Source organism: Gracilinanus agilis, chromosome 2 (assembly GCF_016433145.1).
Source record: "Gracilinanus agilis isolate LMUSP501 chromosome 2, AgileGrace, whole genome shotgun sequence".
In the NCBI taxonomy this organism is placed as follows: Eukaryota; Metazoa; Chordata; class Mammalia; order Didelphimorphia; family Didelphidae; genus Gracilinanus; species Gracilinanus agilis.
In genome coordinates this window covers 507,062,340-507,080,861 of record NC_058131.1, presented here as the reverse complement: position 1 = coordinate 507,080,861, position 18,522 = coordinate 507,062,340, and the positions used below count along the sequence as shown (strand labels likewise).

The 18,522-nt window shown below is 35.4% G+C and overlaps 1 protein-coding gene across 1 annotated transcript in view; it reads right to left on the bottom strand.

Moving 5' to 3' along the window:
* BTBD7 (BTB domain containing 7) overlaps nucleotides 1–18,522 on the bottom strand; it is a 104,864-nt gene that overhangs the window by 13,716 nt on the left and 72,626 nt on the right. The window contains exons 4-7 of the mRNA XM_044665034.1: nucleotides 17,181–17,389; nucleotides 15,669–15,744; nucleotides 4,981–5,141; nucleotides 3,600–3,743 (exon numbers count right to left, since the gene is read on the bottom strand). Of these exons, the coding sequence (XP_044520969.1) occupies nucleotides 3,600–3,743; nucleotides 4,981–5,141; nucleotides 15,669–15,744; nucleotides 17,181–17,389 (590 nt within the window). The remainder of the gene's footprint in view (nucleotides 1–3,599; nucleotides 3,744–4,980; nucleotides 5,142–15,668; nucleotides 15,745–17,180; nucleotides 17,390–18,522) is intronic.

Genomic DNA, 18,522 nt, shown 5'->3' with positions numbered 1-18,522 from the left:
ACCATTTACAACATTATTTCTCTTTTTCTCACAATAATCAAATTATTATCAACACCATATAAACCATCATCCATTTCAATCAAAACATTACCAACACTAGTTAAATTACTACTACCAGTGGGTAAATTACCATTATCATTGGTTAAAGTACTATTTACACCATTACCAGTAGTTACTTCAGATAATTTCACATTAACACCATTCAAATTATCATTAATTCTCATCAAATTATCATTCACATTGAATAAACTATCATTGATTCCATTTAAATTAACACTGATCAACTCATTATCATTAATAATTAAATTCTTATTATCACCAATCAAATCAACATTAACACCAAGTGCACCATTTCCATTATCCACAATTACATTATCATTATCTTTAACACATACAATTCCATCAACATTCACTTTAGTCCCATTACCTTGATCAATCACTTCTGAACTTCATAGTGAAGCTGTCCCTCCATTCATGTTACCATTATTAACATTCCCCTTTACAACATGGCTAAATTTCGGGTGTTCTCCAGTTCGTTATGTAATCCTGCATTGTTGCCAAATTAGGAGCTTGAGCACCTTGGCAACATGCATTCTGGCATTGGAACACATTTTGCTGGCCATTTCCATGATTAAAACCATTATTCCAGTTATTTCTCCTGTATCCATAATTATTATTAAACCGATTAAATCCATTGTTATTACTGTACCTCTGCCCATATGATCTTCTATATCTATAGTCCCTTGCAAAATGTCCAATACGGCCACAAACATAGCAAGATTGCTGCCTCTGATTCCTTGTGTTTGCATTACCACTGGTCTTATAAGTATTAGCATTCTTCTCCTTCTCCTTCTCCTTCTTCTCTGCTGCCCTTAATGCTGCCACTGCCTTAATTTCATTTATCTCGTTCTCATTGACTCTAGAATTTGCCTCCCTTAACTGCTTTCTAAGGCTTTCAATTATGGTATCTTTTTCATTGCTTCCCTTGTCTTTCTCCTGTGGGAACACATAAGTGGCTTTTTGTTTTAACTCATCCAGGCTCAAAAGTTCCTAATCAGGGTAATTATCTGTAAAGAACTTCTTAACCTGGGAAACAGAATTCCTAACAAATATTCTTTTTACATGGTCCACAGTGGTATTCTCTAATATATTCATATTTAAATACATCTTGGCTGCCTCAATTATCCTATCACGAAATGTTGCTGGGGTCTCTTGTTCAGTCTGCCTGATTTTTTCAAATTTGGACCATGTGTTTGAACGCTGTGAATTTTTCTCCATGATTTTTATTAATGACTTTCTCGCCTTTTTTAACATTCGGTATATTGGAACTGAATTGAGGTCCAGTTCCTCCTAGGCTACTGGCCATGGTGTCATCCCTCCTGTGTTCCTGGTCTCCTCAACAAACTTGGCCCTATCATGTGACAAGATGTCACCCAACACATACCAGCAATCCTCAAAGTCTGGGTCATGGGCTTTTAAAAATGCCTTAAAGATCTTAACAAACTTCCCAGAATCATCGTCTCTCTGCTACCCAGCCATCTGGGATGCCAAACTGTAATGGTAAGGCACCAAGGATGTTAATTATTATTATTAAAATGTAATTAAATGGTTTGTGGGTACACACTGGGTTGAAGGAGAGACAGGACCAACCAGGATAGGGAGATCAGGGTTCACTTTTTTAACTGACATAAGAATGGCAGTTGGCCCAACAGTCACCCAGCTCACCCTAGGCCAGGGTCTATGGAACCAGCAGCCAAAGGTAAAGTTTATACAGTTTATTTGAGTGAAACTAAATAAAGGATGGGTTAGGGGATTTCTACACTTGAAACCTAAGGGCACACCACAGGGGGCAGGGAAGGACTTATCTACACTATCCTACTGACCTAAGCCAGGCAGGGCCCAAAGGAAGCAGTATTGAAGTCACAGGGAAAGCTTCTTCAAACCTGGTTCCAGTCAGGTTTGGTCAGCTCAGCTAAAGGGCAATTGGGGTATCACGGTAATCCAAGGATGGTTACAAGATGCCACGAGCCGACTCCACCAGGTGATCCAAGGTACCAGGAGGTAGAGTGAGTTTGAAATGCTGTCCACCAGATCCCAAACCACTTCCCCACTTGCAGGTCTTGTCCACTTGCTGAAAGCCTTCACCTCTCAGGATCCCAGGGAATCTGGATGCAGTTTTCCCCTAACTCTGAGATCTCCCAGGGTTAGCAACAGTTATGTCCAACCAGTAATGGAGTCTCTCTCTCAGAGCACAAGCCCACTTCCTGCTCCTTCATTCCATCTTGGAATCCTCCAGCCCTTCCTGCTAGGTCCAACACTATTACTAAATTAATTGCTAAATAAACCCTCACAACACAAACAAAAATAATGCAACCAAAATCAGAAGGGAAACAACAAACTAGGAAAAAATCTTTATAACAAAAAATTTGGACAGAGGTCTTAATTACTCAAATACACAAGGAACTAAATCAAAACAACTCTGAGGTACCACCTCACACCTAGCAGATTGGCTAAAATGATAGTAGGGGAGAGTAATGAATGTTGGAGGGGATGTGGCAAAATTGGGACATTAATGCATTGCTGGTGGAGTTGTGAACTGATCCAACCATTCTGGATGGCAATTTGGAATTATGCCTAAAGAGCAATAAAAGAATGCCTGCCCTTTGATCCAGCCATACCACTGCTGAGTTTGTACCCCAAAGGATCATAGATAAAAAGATTTGTACAAAAATATTTATAGCCACGCTTTTGTGGTAGCAAAAAAACTGGAAAATGAGGGTATGCCCTTCAATTGGGGAATGGCTGAACAAATTGTGGTATCTGTTGGTGATAGAACACTATTGTGCTCAAAGGAATAATAAACTGGAGGAATTCCATGTAAACTGGAATGACTTCCAGGAATTGATAAAGAGTGAAAGGAGCAGAGCCAGAAGAACATCGTACACAGAGACTGATACACTGTGGTAAAATAGAATGTCATGGACTTCTGTACTAGCAGCAATGCAATGACTCAGAACAATTCTGAGGGATTTATGGAAAAGAACACTACCCACATTCAGAGGAAGAACTACAGGAGTGGAAACACAGAAGAAAAACAACTGCTTGAACAGGGTTGATGCAGACATGATTTGGGATGTACACTGGAAACAGCCACACCAATGCAACTATCCATAATATGTAAACAATTGATGATGACACATGTTAAACTGATGACACATGTTAAAACCAGTGGAAATGCGTATTGGCTATGGGGGAGGGGACCTTTAGGGGGTCAAAGGGAAAGTAAAAACATGAATCATGTAACCATGGAAAATTTTTCTAAAAATAAAAAAAATCTGTTACAAAAAGGAAGAAAAATATAATAATCTTTCAGAATATTTTTCCCACTTTCGAAGGCTTAAGTCAAAAGAATTTTCTTAAAATTTAATTATCTTAAAGACAACAAGTATAACTAGTTATAACTGATATAACTAGTGTCAATTAGAAAAAATGGTTTTTGAAAAATCAAAGAATTATAAACTTTAAAAAACATCTTTTGTAATCAAGTGTTCCTATCAATTATAATAAAGTAAAACAGCGTCTAAAAATATTTTCATTACCTTTGCTTCATCGACATAAGGAGAAAACAGTCTGGGTCGAACATATATTCCAGCATTTTTTTGACGTAACCATGCATTTGACTTTCCACCTTCGGCTGTAGGCAGCATATCTGAAGGAGGAGTACTAATCAAGCTTCTTTTCATCTTTAAAAAAAGATTAGAGACTTAGATAAATTTTAAGTACTGCAAAAATACCACATGAAGAAATTATTTTTGGGCCATTCAAACTTGATTCAAAATCCAGGCAGGTAGATGAAATGTTTTCAATTTCAAAATACTTTCTAAAATCAAAGGATGAAAATTAAAAGAAAAAAAACCCAGTTTTTTAGACCTTTGAATTTTTCTTCAAGTAAGAAGGGGGCATAGTCCTTTTAAAATTGAGAAAGTCAATTCCAAGCAGAGATGAATTGGAATAATGAATACAACTTTATTAAAACTAAAATATTATTTTTTATTGAACCATGAATGAGATCAACATTTCTTTTTTAAAAATGTACTGAATCATTTTTTGTAAACAAAAACAAACAAACCTCCTGAACTAGACCATCCGGAAGTTTCTAAGCCAAAATGTAATTTTATTTAGTTTTACTAATTTAAACAAACAAATCTCTTGTTCCTTCAACCTTAGTAAGCAATCTTTAGAAAGTTTAAAAATGAGCTTTCTCTTGACTAATTTAATTTTTTTTAAGAAACAAAAACTGATTTTCGCTCTCTTCCACATTCCTCCCCCCCACCCCACCCTACAACTGGATTAAAGAAAAAGAAATCTTTGTAATACATATGTTTAATGAGTTTTTATCTATTTCAAAATGTGAAAGTGTTCCTAAGCTGTAAAGTACCATAACAAATTGTGTGATGGTAGAAGCAGCAGAGACTATAACATAAAATGATATTTAAATATGACTTTCAGGTTTAAGTAAAATTATGGACTTTAGAGTTAACATCATCTCATAAATCATCTAGCCAACTCTTACATCTTATGGGTAAAGAAATTGAGGTGCAGAAAAGGGAAATGACTCATTCAAGATCAGAATGAAAAAATCATGTCTTCTTATACTTAGCTCTAGTTAATATTCTATTAAGTTTTCTACTGGAGCTGAAAATGTAATAAAACATTTTTAAATTTTTTTAAATTGGCCCTAATAATTTTCCTTGAACTGGGGGGACTTATTGGAACCCTGAAGTATAGTGGTGCACATTAATGTACAACAAAAAGCATACTCTTGAAAAGCATATTCATGCTGTATTTTAACTGATTATATAACATCCTAAAACCAATGGGGGTAAGAAGAATTATATGCATTTGAAGAGATTAACTTGTATTTATGGTTCATTATTTCTTTTTTTTCAATGAATGGATCAAGAAGAAAAAATCACTTACTGCATCACTCAGGATTTCACTGTTCATAGGTAAAATGTGTTCAATTCGAACAAAGGGTAAGAGAGAAGAGAGTATCTCTCTAAGTTCCTCGATATCCAGGTCTCTCCTTTTCACACCTCTTTTGTTCACACTATGAGCAGTACCACTTATTAAGTTTGGTTCTGTAGAAGAAATAGAAGAGAAAAGAGGTGAGATTCGATTTTTTTTTAGGGCTCTAATGTAAGAACATGTTTTTAAAGAAGAAATACCAATGGAATTATTTTTAATTTACGAAAACCATGTTAACACAAAAACTAGCTCAAAAGTGTGAACTCTAAAACCAACTTTTAAAGATAATTCTGTATTTCATAAAGACTTTTGTTTCTTTGCTCCCATTTAGAAAAGTAAAGGCCTGTTAAAATAAAAGGGGAAAAAACCCTAGATTTATAGTTTTCTCTTCCTTGCATTTTTGAGTTTTGGTGAAATGAAATATTGTGGTAGGTTTGAGTTCCTTGAGAATAGAGATTATTTTATTCTTTGTATCCCCAGTACCTAGTTTGATGTCTAGCTCTAAGGTAATGATGTTTTCTGATTATTTTTGGTTTCTGTAGATGTGACAACATAATTCTTAAAACCTGTCATAGTTAATATTTAAAATAAGTCTATAAATAAATCTAATGACATCCAAATCTCAATCTCCAAGTTTGACATCTCCTAAAAACTAGGTAAGAATCTCCAAATATCTACAAGATGTCTTATTCCTCAAACTTTGCTCATTATCTGTCTCTCTAAAATGTATTTCTTCTGAGTTGCCTATATGGCACCACCATTCATTCATTCATTCATTCATTCATTCATTCATTCATTCATTCATTCTGCCTCTCATGTTCATAAGTTTGAGATTGACTCTCTACTTCTCATACTGAATAACTTTTACTGATTTCAATTTTGTAAGAATTCAAGTGTCCCTCTACTACCACCTTAACACACATCTTCATTACCATCCCTATGAATTGTATTGCAAAAAGGTCTTACTGTCTTTGCTGTCACTCCCATCATTTATCTTGCCATTCTGCCCACCAGACTCTGGGGCCACTGCCATGTGGTCTGTTAATGCACTTGGAGGACCCTGGGCCTTACTATCTCTTCTGCTGTACCTTTATCCTTTATGTATTATTTCCCCAAAGTAGAATGTAACTCCTTGGAAGCAGGGATTGCTTTGCTCTTCTATTTACATTTCCAGTTATAGTACAAGAAATACTCCAAACCCACTCTTAAGCAAGTTAGACTAGTTTTTCCCAAAAAGGTTTTGAAAGGGAGCAAATAGGTAGCTGAGTAGATAGAGATCCAGGACTAGAAACAAAGGGGAGGTCCTGGGTTCAAAGTTGGCTTCAGGCATATCTTAGCTGAATAACCCCTGGGCAAGTCAATTAACCCTAGTTGCTTTGGTCCTTACTGCTCTTCTACCTTGGAGCCAATATTTAGTATTGATTTTATGATGGAAGATAAGTATGGGTTTAAAAAAAAAAAGCACTGAAACCACACTTCAGGCTCAAGGGTCTCATGATACTGACATCACATTATGATTATCTGAGTACAAAACAGTCATGAGGCACTCCAGGAGATTGCTGATGCTTGTTGAACTATGAATGGCAACTTAGGCAAGGGAATTTTACTCAAATGAGCTAACTTAAGATGTCCTCAATGTATATCCTTGTTGAATACTATTCTGCTATAGTTAAATACATTTTTACTTAACTGTAAAATGATCAATGAGTATTTCAATTTGTTCTAGCATTGAATACAAATTAGGAAGTTGGTCTAAATCAGGTCAGTGAGTTTTAAACTGGTTTGGCATATGTTAAGAAATTAAAAATGCTTATTCTTTCATTCATGCAAATTGCTTCCAGAAGAGTCTCTTTTTATACACAGATTTGTCTTGTTACTTTTATGCTCAAAAATATTCCGTGTCTACTTTTGTCTCTTCTCAAGACAAGTTCATGCCTTTCTGCCTGGTATCCAAATCCTTCTCCAATCTGAAGCCATTCTATTATTCTTTCCAATTTCATCCCTTATTACCAGCTATCACACTCCAATCAAAATGAACTTCTCTTTGCCTCCAAAACATACTCTTCTTACACTAGCCATGTCTTAGCTCATACTGTTAATTTATTTATCCCTGACCTTTCTTACACTCATTGATATCTTACATGCTTTAAAGATCAACTCAAATGCTAACTCCTCCAAGAAGTTATCTCCCCCTCAAAAATCACACAGTTCTGTTTTGTAAATTCTAATGTGTTTTATCAGGAAGTAATGTGAATTAAAGCTATGTGAGTATCTTATTTTCCTTACTAGGCTGCAAGATCCTTTGAGTACAGGGACCATGTCTTAATTTAACTTTGAATCTCCACCAGTGCATAACATAATGAACTGTACCTACTGAACCTTAGTACTTAATAAAGGTTTACTCTACATCATTATAAAATGTAATTGTCACTCCTTGAACAAGAAGTCTTCACTTTATAAAATTTGATATGGTATGTCACTTTTACCTGAGCAAGTAAATGAGGATTTTTTTTTAAACCCTTACCTTTCATCTTGGAATCAATACTATTTATTGGTTCCAAGGCAGAAGAGTGGTAGGGCTAGACAATGGGGGTCAAGTGACTTGCACAGGGTCACACAGCTGGGAAATGTCTTGAGGCCAGATTTCAATCCACTGAACCACCCAGCTGCCCCCATTTTCTTTCTTTATCATAAGAAAATGAGTATTCCAAGAACACCTGAGCTTAAAAAATTCAAGGGAGGATAAAAAAATAAGTATAACAAATTCAGTAAACTTTTTAAATCTAGGGCCTTGCTTTTTTTCCCTATAAAAAGGGAAATATTAATTAACAGGATTTTTGACTCTCAGGCTTTGGCAAAAAGCAATATTATATTTTACAAGAATGCTGGTTAATTATAAATTAGATACATATTTTTTCCCAGTCTTTATCTTTCTGAATATGAAATTATGGCAAAGTGATACAGAATTTGAGTTTTCTTTAGGGGTTGGAGTAGAAGAGGTGGGGAGATTTGTTGAAATTTGACTACTCATCTCCCAATCCAGAATGCAGTAGCTATTATCTACTAACACCCAGGACATTTTTCTTCCTTTCTCAAAAGTTCTAGGGTGTGGTACATAGTTTACTTCTCTACTCCAAATCCTTCCCTCATTCTAAGAGATGTCTGTATATCTATCCTGATGTTCTCTCACAAATCATAATTTCCTAATTTCTTACTCTATTCAACTTGTTACCTATTTTGTCTTAGCTACCTAAGAAACAGGGGATAGTCATGCCCTTGATTTTGCCTTCATTCATGAGTGTTTTATTTCCATGTCCAAGAACTTTGAATGTTCGTTGTATCATCATAATCATTTATTCTTCCATCTCTCCCTATTATTCATTCCTTCTAGAACTACTCTTCATCCTCAAAGTAACCTCTAATGCCTCCACCTCTCAGCATTGTACTAGGCTGTCACCATTGCTCTGAATGCATTCTCTTCCCTTACCAATCTTGACTCTTAGTGGAACTAGTTCAATTCTATACTTGAACCCTTGGTTCCTTTGTCCTTTTACTGTTGATCATGCCAAGTCCCAAACTTGCATTACTTTCATATTTCTCCTTTGCTTCTACTCACATGCTGTTAAGAGGAAGAAAGACAAGCAACTACTGACCGAGTACACTATAAATTCATGTTAACTAATCTCAAATGGAATCTAATTTCAGAAAAGCAATCCTACTATCTCTTGTAATTGATTCCTTTAAGTTCTATCATTTCTATAGCTTATTTTTGTTTCCAGTTTATTTCTCTAATTTTTTATGTCTCCTCTGTTGCGTTGATTTTAGGTTTCTTTAGTGGCTTTCTAATTTTTAAAATATTTTATTAACCTTTTCCTATTTTGTTAGCATATGCTTGCATGATGATTGATGATTTTCCCTCTAAGGATTGCTTTAGCATCTAAGAAGTTTTGGTATATTCTTTGGTATTATTTTCTTCCACATAATATCAATTTCTATAATTTGTTCTTTGACTCAGTCATTATTTAGGATTTCAATGCCTTCCTTTGGGTCTGACTATGTATGCTATTTGAACTGATTAATTTTTTTACTGTATTAGATTTGAAAAGGATAAATTTCTGTGCTTGTCTTTTGACATGTTTGCAATATCTCTGTGCCCTGCTGTGTGATCAATTTCTGTAAAAGTTTGCTGTGGTGCTAAAAATATGTATATTCATTTAAAAGATGCCATAAATCTTTAATCTCTAGTTTTTCCACCTTTTCCTCCTTTCATTAATTTTTCTGCTGGACTTATCCATTTATTTATTTGTTTATTTAGGTTCACTCATTCATTTATTTATTTATGGCCCTTACCTTCCGTCTTGGAGTCAACGCTGTGTATTGGCTCCAAGGCAGAAGAGTGGTAAGGGTAGGCAATGGGGGTCAAGTGACTTGCCCAGGGTCACATAGCTGGGAAGTGTTTGAGGCCAGAATTGAACCTAGGACCTCTTGTCTCTAGGCCTGGCTCTGAATCCACTGAGCTACCCAGCTGCCCCCTGTCTTTAAATTTTTGATTTGTAGCTTTTATACTTGGTCCTTCTTCAATCTCTACTCCTGGAATTAAAGTTCCTACAATATCTATTTTGGGTTTCCTCTTCTAATAATTTCTATGTTATTTATTGCCTTGTAATCCTTCACTTTACCTACTTATTATTCTTTCTGTTGTCCCTCCCTTTAAGAAATACTAATTCCTCAAGGTGACACAGAGATTACTGCCTCATGTTGGGAATTTTTCTCATATCCCTGATTGTGCTGTTCATTTCATTATTAACTTTTGCCCTTCCTTTGATAATCATCCCCCCCCACCCCAATTAATGCCATGAATTCATCTGTCCAGGTACATGTTTTCTCCCTCTTCTGCAGGTCAACTACCCCAGCAGCTCTAATTTCCTTTTTCCTGAGGCAATATGAATGAAATCCCAGCAAATCATACCCATTATTCAGTAACCATTGTTCATTTATAGAATATTTTTGTATAGGAGCATTTATCAGGGGTTCATCCTCTCTCTACTTAAGAGGATTTCCTGATCTGTTTCAATTCCTCCTTTCTTTTCCTACTCAGCCATTCTCCTGTAGTGTCTCTTCTTCCTAAGAGATTGCAAGAGTTATTTTCCATTATTTATTAATCTTTGAATTGATAATGGTTAATCACAAATTTCCTCTTGTCTTCTTTTTCTCCTCCCCACTTTCATGTGCCCTCTTATATAATTTAGGCCTTCAAAAGCATAGGCTTACCTCTTTAGTTGTTTGTCTTTTGAAATTCAGCCAATAATGTTTCAGACCTATTTTAACATTATTACCTATATCTGACATTTTTTACCCATGTCTTCTAGTGTACTTTTAGAAAGGTCTTAATGGTAGTTCTGTTGTTATCTTATTGTCATCTTTAGTTGCAGGATTTGTTTACCTTTTTTATATTTCTATCCTCTGGTATATTTGCAAAGCAAACAATTTGTTCAGGTCTGGTTTTCTTTCTAGGCTTCAAAAAAACTGAAAAAAAATTTTGTTTTTTAGTTTTTTATGATTAATGGTTAAGGCTACTCTAGGTTACATCTTTAAGGTCTTTTGTTCTTCAGAACATATTTCATTCAGTCCTATAGTTTTTGGTGGGCGCAAAATAGTTTTGGCATTCAAATTTCCTTGTCTTTACATTTGAAGCTCTTTCTCCTGCTTGCTTGCAGAATTTATCATCGGTGGAATTGTCAAATTTAGCTACTTTGTGTCTTGGAATTTGCAACAGTCCTCCCCTCCCCAGGCAATCTGTGGATTCTTTCATTTGGCATTTGTTTTCAGTATTCAGAAGTTCTGAAAGGCTTTCTTATATTATTTCTTACATTATGGAGTTGATGTTTTTTGACTTAATCATGTTCTTTTGGGAAATCAATAATTCTTAAAAACTAAATAAATTGTTTTTGAGATCAATATGTTTATTTGTATGGAGATGATTTTCTTTTAACATTGTAGCCTTTTATTTTTACTTCTTCCAGACTGTCCTTCATTTTTGCATATTTGCATTTCTAAGCAATTACTATTTTCTCTTTTGTTTCTTTGGTGAGGCTTAACACCACCTTGGATTCAAGTTTTTCTTTTTTGTCAATGTTTTTCTGCTATGAGGCTCATAAAATTCTGCTTTCAGAATTCTTATTTCTTTTTAAAAATATTTTGGATTATCTTCTTGTGGTTTCACACTGTTTGAAATACACAGGGTCCTCTGTCTCATCAAGTGTTGATTAATTTTCTTTTATCCTGCTATATTTATTCATAGATGCCTATACTCTTTTAACCTGGTCTGGAGGCTATATTCCCTTCTTTTGTTGTTGTCCATGTTAGTTTATGTTATAAGATCAGGCCTGATGTTCTTGAGACCAACATGACTATCTCCCCTAAGGAAGGCTATAGTTTACAGAATCTATTCATAGAAACCACTGTTACAAGATTAGGCTGATGGTCTCAAGATCATTATGATGGCTTCCCCTTAAGGAAGGCTGTAAGCTTATAGAACATGATCACAGGAAAATACTGATAATATTTTTCAAAGGTTAGTATAGCTTGTATCCCCCAAATGTGTACCACTAGCTTTTTTTCTCCTTGATAACAAATCCTACAAAAATTTCCCCTGATCCCTGATCTGCATATTAGCCAGCTCCAAGAGAGACACCTAAAATCAAAGTATAAGAACCTTACTCTCAGAAGGGTACCTTGGAGCACACCTTCCCCCATCAGTGGGTATACAATTTCTTGATGAAGCACTCTCTTTCTGATATGCCTCTGGGCTCCCCAACATATGACTACCATTTAATGTGAGTTTTACTTTATGGTAGCGTATATGTCTGATTTGATATTAGGTCCTTGTCTCTCTAATCTTTCCTCTCTTCTCCACTGCTTATAATACAGCTTTGCATTGAACTGATTCCCATTGTTTTATATGCTATTCTCACCATCTGAACTCATTAAGGGGTTGTTTTCTTGATGTCTCTGGCTGCCAGACATAAACTGAGTATCCAGTCAAGGATTATTCACTAACCTATTGATAGCTTCCCCTATACTGGGAGAGTATAATGCCGTGAGCTCAGTTGAATAAAGAAAAGGTTAAGAGGGAAACTACATCCTCTCGGGACTCCTTTATGCCAGAGGACTGTCACAAAACAGTTTATCTAGGTATGCTCCATCTTTGACTGAACTTTCTTCCTCCTGAGATTTTAGGTAAGTCCAATTTTCCATTCTTTATATTCCCCTATTTTCGCTTTTTGACTATTTCCCCTTTGATATAGGTTTTCTTAATAGACTGAGCCCTTAAAACTGTCTCAACCTCTTTCTATATTGGGCACTTCACATTTTGCTGACCTTGGTCTTTGTCCCAATTGATTTCCAGGGGGGAAGCCACAAAACTGGCCTCTCTTCTTCAGGTACAGTGGAGTGCCACATAGATCTCTCCTTTCCTCCACATATATTATACCCTAGTTCTCTCTGGCTGAGCTCTGTTATAGCACAGAGTGCTGCCATACTACCCATACTGTTCTTCCAGACTGGATAAGCTTCTGCCTTTTGATTTTCCATGCCTTGGGTGTATAGATAGAGTTGATTTCTGCTGCAAACATATGGGTTGGCTTGGCTTGCTAGAACATGGGGGGTAATTGGAGGAGGGATTTAGTAAATATGTTAAGGATTAATAATTAACTTTTCTATTTTTCTAATTTATCAGATTTTATCTCCTTATGGTGTTTGGTATCTTAGAATGTGGGAACATGAAATTGCTTTATCTTTTGGATATAATTCTTATTTTGGAAAAGTTTGGGTAGTTGATTTTGATCTGAGATATGAAAAATGTCTAGAACTTTGTCTTATTGGCCATGTGACTGACTCCGTATCCCACTTAAAACAATATTATTCCAAACCTTTACTCTCTCTCTAAGCCTCCTATGACACACCTGTCTCCTGCCTGTTGAGGAACTTTCCTCATACTTCATTGAAAAAGTTGAGTCTGCCTATTAAGAGCTCAGTTTTTTCTCATTTCATATTATTTTGACATTCCCCACTAGCTGTGAAAGTGACCCATGGTTCTATCCTGGGTTCTCATTTCTTTTCTCTCTATTCTCTGCCTTTTGATGACCTCATTAGTTGCAATGGGTTTAAAGATCTCTCTTTACTGGGGATTCACAGATCTTCTTATCTAGTCTGAGTATCTTTCCTTAGGTTTAGTACCAAATCACCAATTGCCATTTAGACATCTTGAAATGGAGATCTTGATGTATCTCAAACTCAGTATGTCCACAACTGATTATGTTCTGCCTTCAAAACTCTTCTTCACAACTTCCTATTACTATTGTGGATATCACTATCTTTCTAGTCATCAAAATTTGCCATCTTGGAGTAATTTATGACTTCTCTCTCTTGATTAGTCCACATATCAGTTGCTAAATCTTGTACTTTCTCTTCATTATATCTCAATACCAGTAAATGTTTAACAATCACCTCTTTGGAAAAATAATGTACTCACAATATACTTTCCCCCTTTTTCTTCCTTTCTTCCTTCTTTTCCTTCTTTACTTTTTCTCTAAGGCATAAGAGCAGTAAGGAAGAGACAACTGAGTTAAGTGACTTGCCCTATGTCACACAGCTAGAAATATCTAAGGTCAGATTTGAACCCAGGTTCTTTAGACTTGGCATTCTATCTATTGTGCTACCCAGCTGCCCCCACAATATACTTTTCTTAAGATGTTAAGAACCAATCTTAAGAACCAATACTTAAGAACCAAATATTGGTTCTAAGGCAGAAGACTAGTAAGGGCTAGGCAATGGGGGTTAAGTGACTTGCCCAGGTCACACAGCTAGAAAGTGTATGAGGTCAGACTTGAACCCAGGACTTCCTGTCTCTAGGCCTGGCTTCTCAATCCACTGAGCCACCCAGCAGCCCCAGACAATATCCTTTTAAGTTTAAACTGCACTATCAATATTTTCTCCATTATTTTCTTAAGACAATCAACAACAAAAAAATCAATCATACCCTCATTTGGAGCACCTGAGAAATTTCTACATGTAACTACATTGAAAATTTAACAGTTAGTCTCTTGAGAGACAGTATAAGCTACTTCCAACATACCCTTGCTTTTCTCTCAATAATACAACCACCACCTTAATTTTGGTCCCTAGACTCTTATCATCCCTTATCTGGATTAAAAGTTTTGAAATGACCTCTATCCACCCCACTTCATCTTCTACCCAGCTGCCAAGGTGATTTTTCTAATGTGGAAGTCTTGACTATGTTACTCACCCCCTCCTCCACCTTCTGCTATATTCAGTAAATTCCAGTGACTTTGTATGGCTTTCAAGATCAAATAAAATCCTTTTCTAGCATTTAAATTTCTTCACAACATTTGAGCTCTATTCTGCCTTTCCATATTTTTACTTTGTATTTTCTTCCACATACTGCATGATCCAACCATACTAGTCTATTTGATTTTCTTCATATACACATTATTCCTTCTCTGGGCCTTTGCATTGGTTATTTCCTATGCCTGGAAAGTTTTCTCTCCTAACCTCTGATTTTTAAAATTTCTAGCTTCCATAGGAAGGTCAAACACTATGACCTAGAAGAGACTTTTCCTGGTTTTCTCAGTTCCTGATGCCATCCCCTCTAAAGTTAGTCACCATTTACTCTGTTTTTTTTTTTTTTTTAAACCCTTGTACTTCGGTGTATTGTCTCATAGGTGGAAGATTGGTAAGGGTGGGCAATGGGGGTCAAGTGACTTGCCAAGGGTCACACAGCTGGGAAGTGGCTGAGGCCGGGTTTGAACCTAGGACCTCCTGTCTCTAGGCCTGACTCACTCCACTGAGCTACCCAGCTGCCCCCATCTGTTTTGTTTTATTTTGTTTTACATTTTTAAACCCTTAACTTCTGTGTATTGGCTCCTAGGTGGAAGAGTGGTAAGGGTGGGTAATGGGGGTCAAGTGACTTTCCCAGGGTCACATGCCTGGGAAGTGTCTGAGACCAGATTTGAACCTAGGACCTCCCGTCTCTAGGCCTGGCTCTCAATCCACTGAGCTACACAGCTGCTCCCACCATTTACTCTTTATCTTTTATGGTGATTTATGTCTCCCTGATTAAAATGTAAGGTCCTTGAAGGCAAGGACTGTTTTTGCTTAGCAGTGCCTAGATATATAATAAGTGTTTAATTTGTTTTTTTTCTCTAAGAGAATACATTCAGGATACTACTTGTTTGAAGGCGAACTAAGAGACATAAGACTTTTATTTTCAAACATTCAGAAAATAATAACAATATACAGTTGTATACTTTAAAATCAATCTGGGACTCTCACAGTACTTCTGAACAAGCAAATCACTATTTACTAGAGGACCTACAGGTCATATAGAACTAGTTAAAATAAACTTGTATAAGTATAAACTAAGTATAGCCTATTTACCCACAGAAAAAAGAATGTGTAAGAAATTCTTGTATTTTGAGAAATTTGTTGCGATGGACAAATGTATTAATGCCTATATTGAAGATTGATAAGGAGTATACATGTCAGTATATTTCTGAATATAACAATAAAGTATTTTGTATGCATATTTTCTTAAAAACAACCCCTCTGAAACTTCTTACCTCTGTCTGCTATTCTTTTCATTAACTGATGCTCACCCCATTTAATAAGATATTTAAGGATATCTTGTTCACTTGCCTACAATGAAAATATATACTTATTACCACATAATTAAACATACAGTATTTTCATACAAGTAAATTTTAAGAGAAATATACATTCCATCTTTTTATGACATACTATATGATCACAAACAAAAATAAAGGAATGAATAGAAAATCAGATTAGAACGAAAGTAAAACAAATGTTTTTAGAAAACTGGAATCAAACCCAGAAAGATAAGAGAGATTGGAAGAAAATAATTCTGCAGTTACTTAACAATTATTGCTGGCTTTACTTTTTTCATCCTGAGTAGCAGAGACTGCATTCTCAAAAGGGACTCTGATCAGATGATTGGTAAAGGCCCTTTACATAATAGCTATATAATATTTGCATGACTTAGTAAAAGTTCAAAGTTTTTGTACTTTCTAGGAAAAAGCAACCTATGCTAAAAATAATCATCTGGAACAATAGAATATTCTTACCTCCATCAACCTGCAGAGTTTGTACAAAATATTACTGGATCAAGAAACTACTGAACAGAATTTCAATAGGCAGGCATGGGGTACAAATAAGAAAGGTTCACAATGGAAATTATGTTTGTATAAGAAAGAACAACATAGATTCAAGACCACTAAATAATCGAGACAAAGCAACTTCATAGACCTAGTATGAATACAGCGAAAATCATATAGTTCAATATAAAATTTTAGTAAAATAATAAAATTAGTTATCAATACACACACACACAGTCAAATGGTATATATAGAATATCAATATGGGATGGGGACAATGAAAAAAAAACCTGAATATTTGTATAATCATTACCTATATACTTAAAAAAATTTTTTTCAAAAGACAAACTTAAAAGTATTAAGGATAAACAGGAAAAACTTAAAATTTTATATTTAAGCAAACTAGAATGAATTTGAAATTTGTCTAATTGATTCAGTCACCTCTTTTAAATCAATAATAATCACATATAAACCTAAATCTTTCTTTTGTCCTAGCTCTGGTGATTTATACTATTATAAAGAAGTTCCTTATATTAATCTGAAACTTAGAAGCTAATAATGTAATTATGGGAATCAATTAACTGAGTATGTTGCTGAATACACACTTATGTCATAATTCCTTTTAGGGTTACGTTGATCAGACATATGCTTGTGAACAAGGTTTTACCTTAGCAATTAAAGGAATAATCTCTCCCTTCTTTATACAAATCTACTAGGGATATCTCTTACATTGGATAGGGTGTAAGATCACCAGGATTCAAATCTAGGTTCTGTCATATGGCAAAACACTTTACAATTCTCTAGCCTCTTTTCCCCCACCTTCAAAATAAGGATGGTTGGACTAGATAGTTGTTTCTTTAGTTCTAACATTCTATATGTTATCACAGAAGGAGTACGAATCAGTAAGGATACATTTAATTTCTGAAGTGAACTTTAAAATAAGAGAATAATTATAATTACCTGCAAGTAGTCAGATTGGATAGCAGTAAGCAGGTGGTCTTTGCTGAGTTCATAAAAAACATCCGAAGTCATGACTTGAGTAAATTCCTCACAGAGGAAATGTAAAGCTTGTCTGTGCACCCACTTAGATCCATACGGATGAGAACTCCACTTGAGGATAGCAATTAAAGTATCCAATGAGATGCTTTCAGCAATAATATCCTCACAGCCTAAAAGAAAATGCAAATATTTATCACTGCACATAAATAAGTTAGGTACTGTATATAAGAGTAGAACCTTTAAAACTGTTAATATCACAGAAGGCAAAAGGTACCAACTAAAGCTGATGCAATAGGCCTCATTACTTGAAAATGGTCAGAAATGTCTACCTTGTTCAAAAGAAAATAGAAGTAGGAGGAGAATAATACTCTATGTCAAGAAAGTATCCTTCTATCTGGAAGACCACAAACCTGAGAGCAGAGCATGTTAACAGAAACAAGTTAGTTAGCCTTTTGGGAACGGGTCACAATGTGTTTGGCTATGAAGAGAAAATGGATGCACTTTCTGAAAGTAGATCATAAAATTAATATAAATAAAAGCTATGATAGTATTAAGGGAACCACATTATCTGGACATTTACAGTGTCTCATGCTTTAAAAAAATCATGTGACGAATTCTAAGAGATTAAATTATTGGTAAGACAAAAAAAAAAAAAGAAGAAACAGGAAGAAATCCTACTCTGGACTTCTAACTGTTAAATAAAAACTTCTGGATAAAATGTACTTTTCAACAAATTTATTGAATATCTTCTGTATGCGAAGGTACAGTAGAAATGTAACAATGAAGAAGATATTATTTCAGCCTTGAAGGGGTCTATAATCTAGTAAAGGGGATAAGTATAATATTTACAATACAAGGAATTTAAAAACAAGTGCTATTAAGACATACAAAGTACAGTACTCTAGAAGTTTTATGCTAAGTAGTAGGAGGAAGCTAGTAGGAGGAAGGGGTTAGATAGGAAATGATTAAGTATTTAGTTGGGCTTTGAAGAATGAAGGTTTTTATAGGCAGGTATGTATGAGAGAAAGGAATGGCATGAACAAAGGTACAAAGCACATGTTTAAAGACCAATGAATGATCAGTTGTGAGAAGAATATGCTCTATCCAAATCAGGGTGCAGTGTGAGATAATACTGGAAAGGCAGGTTAGAGCATGGAATACATACTTCTCTTTAGGGGATGATGGCCTTCTGACTGTTTCTCTTCCACAGCACTCCATCTCTGGCCTATAGACCTTCCCAATGGCTGTCCCCCTAACTTTCAGGCTCAGCTTAGGAGCCACCTTCTACATGAAATCTTGTCTG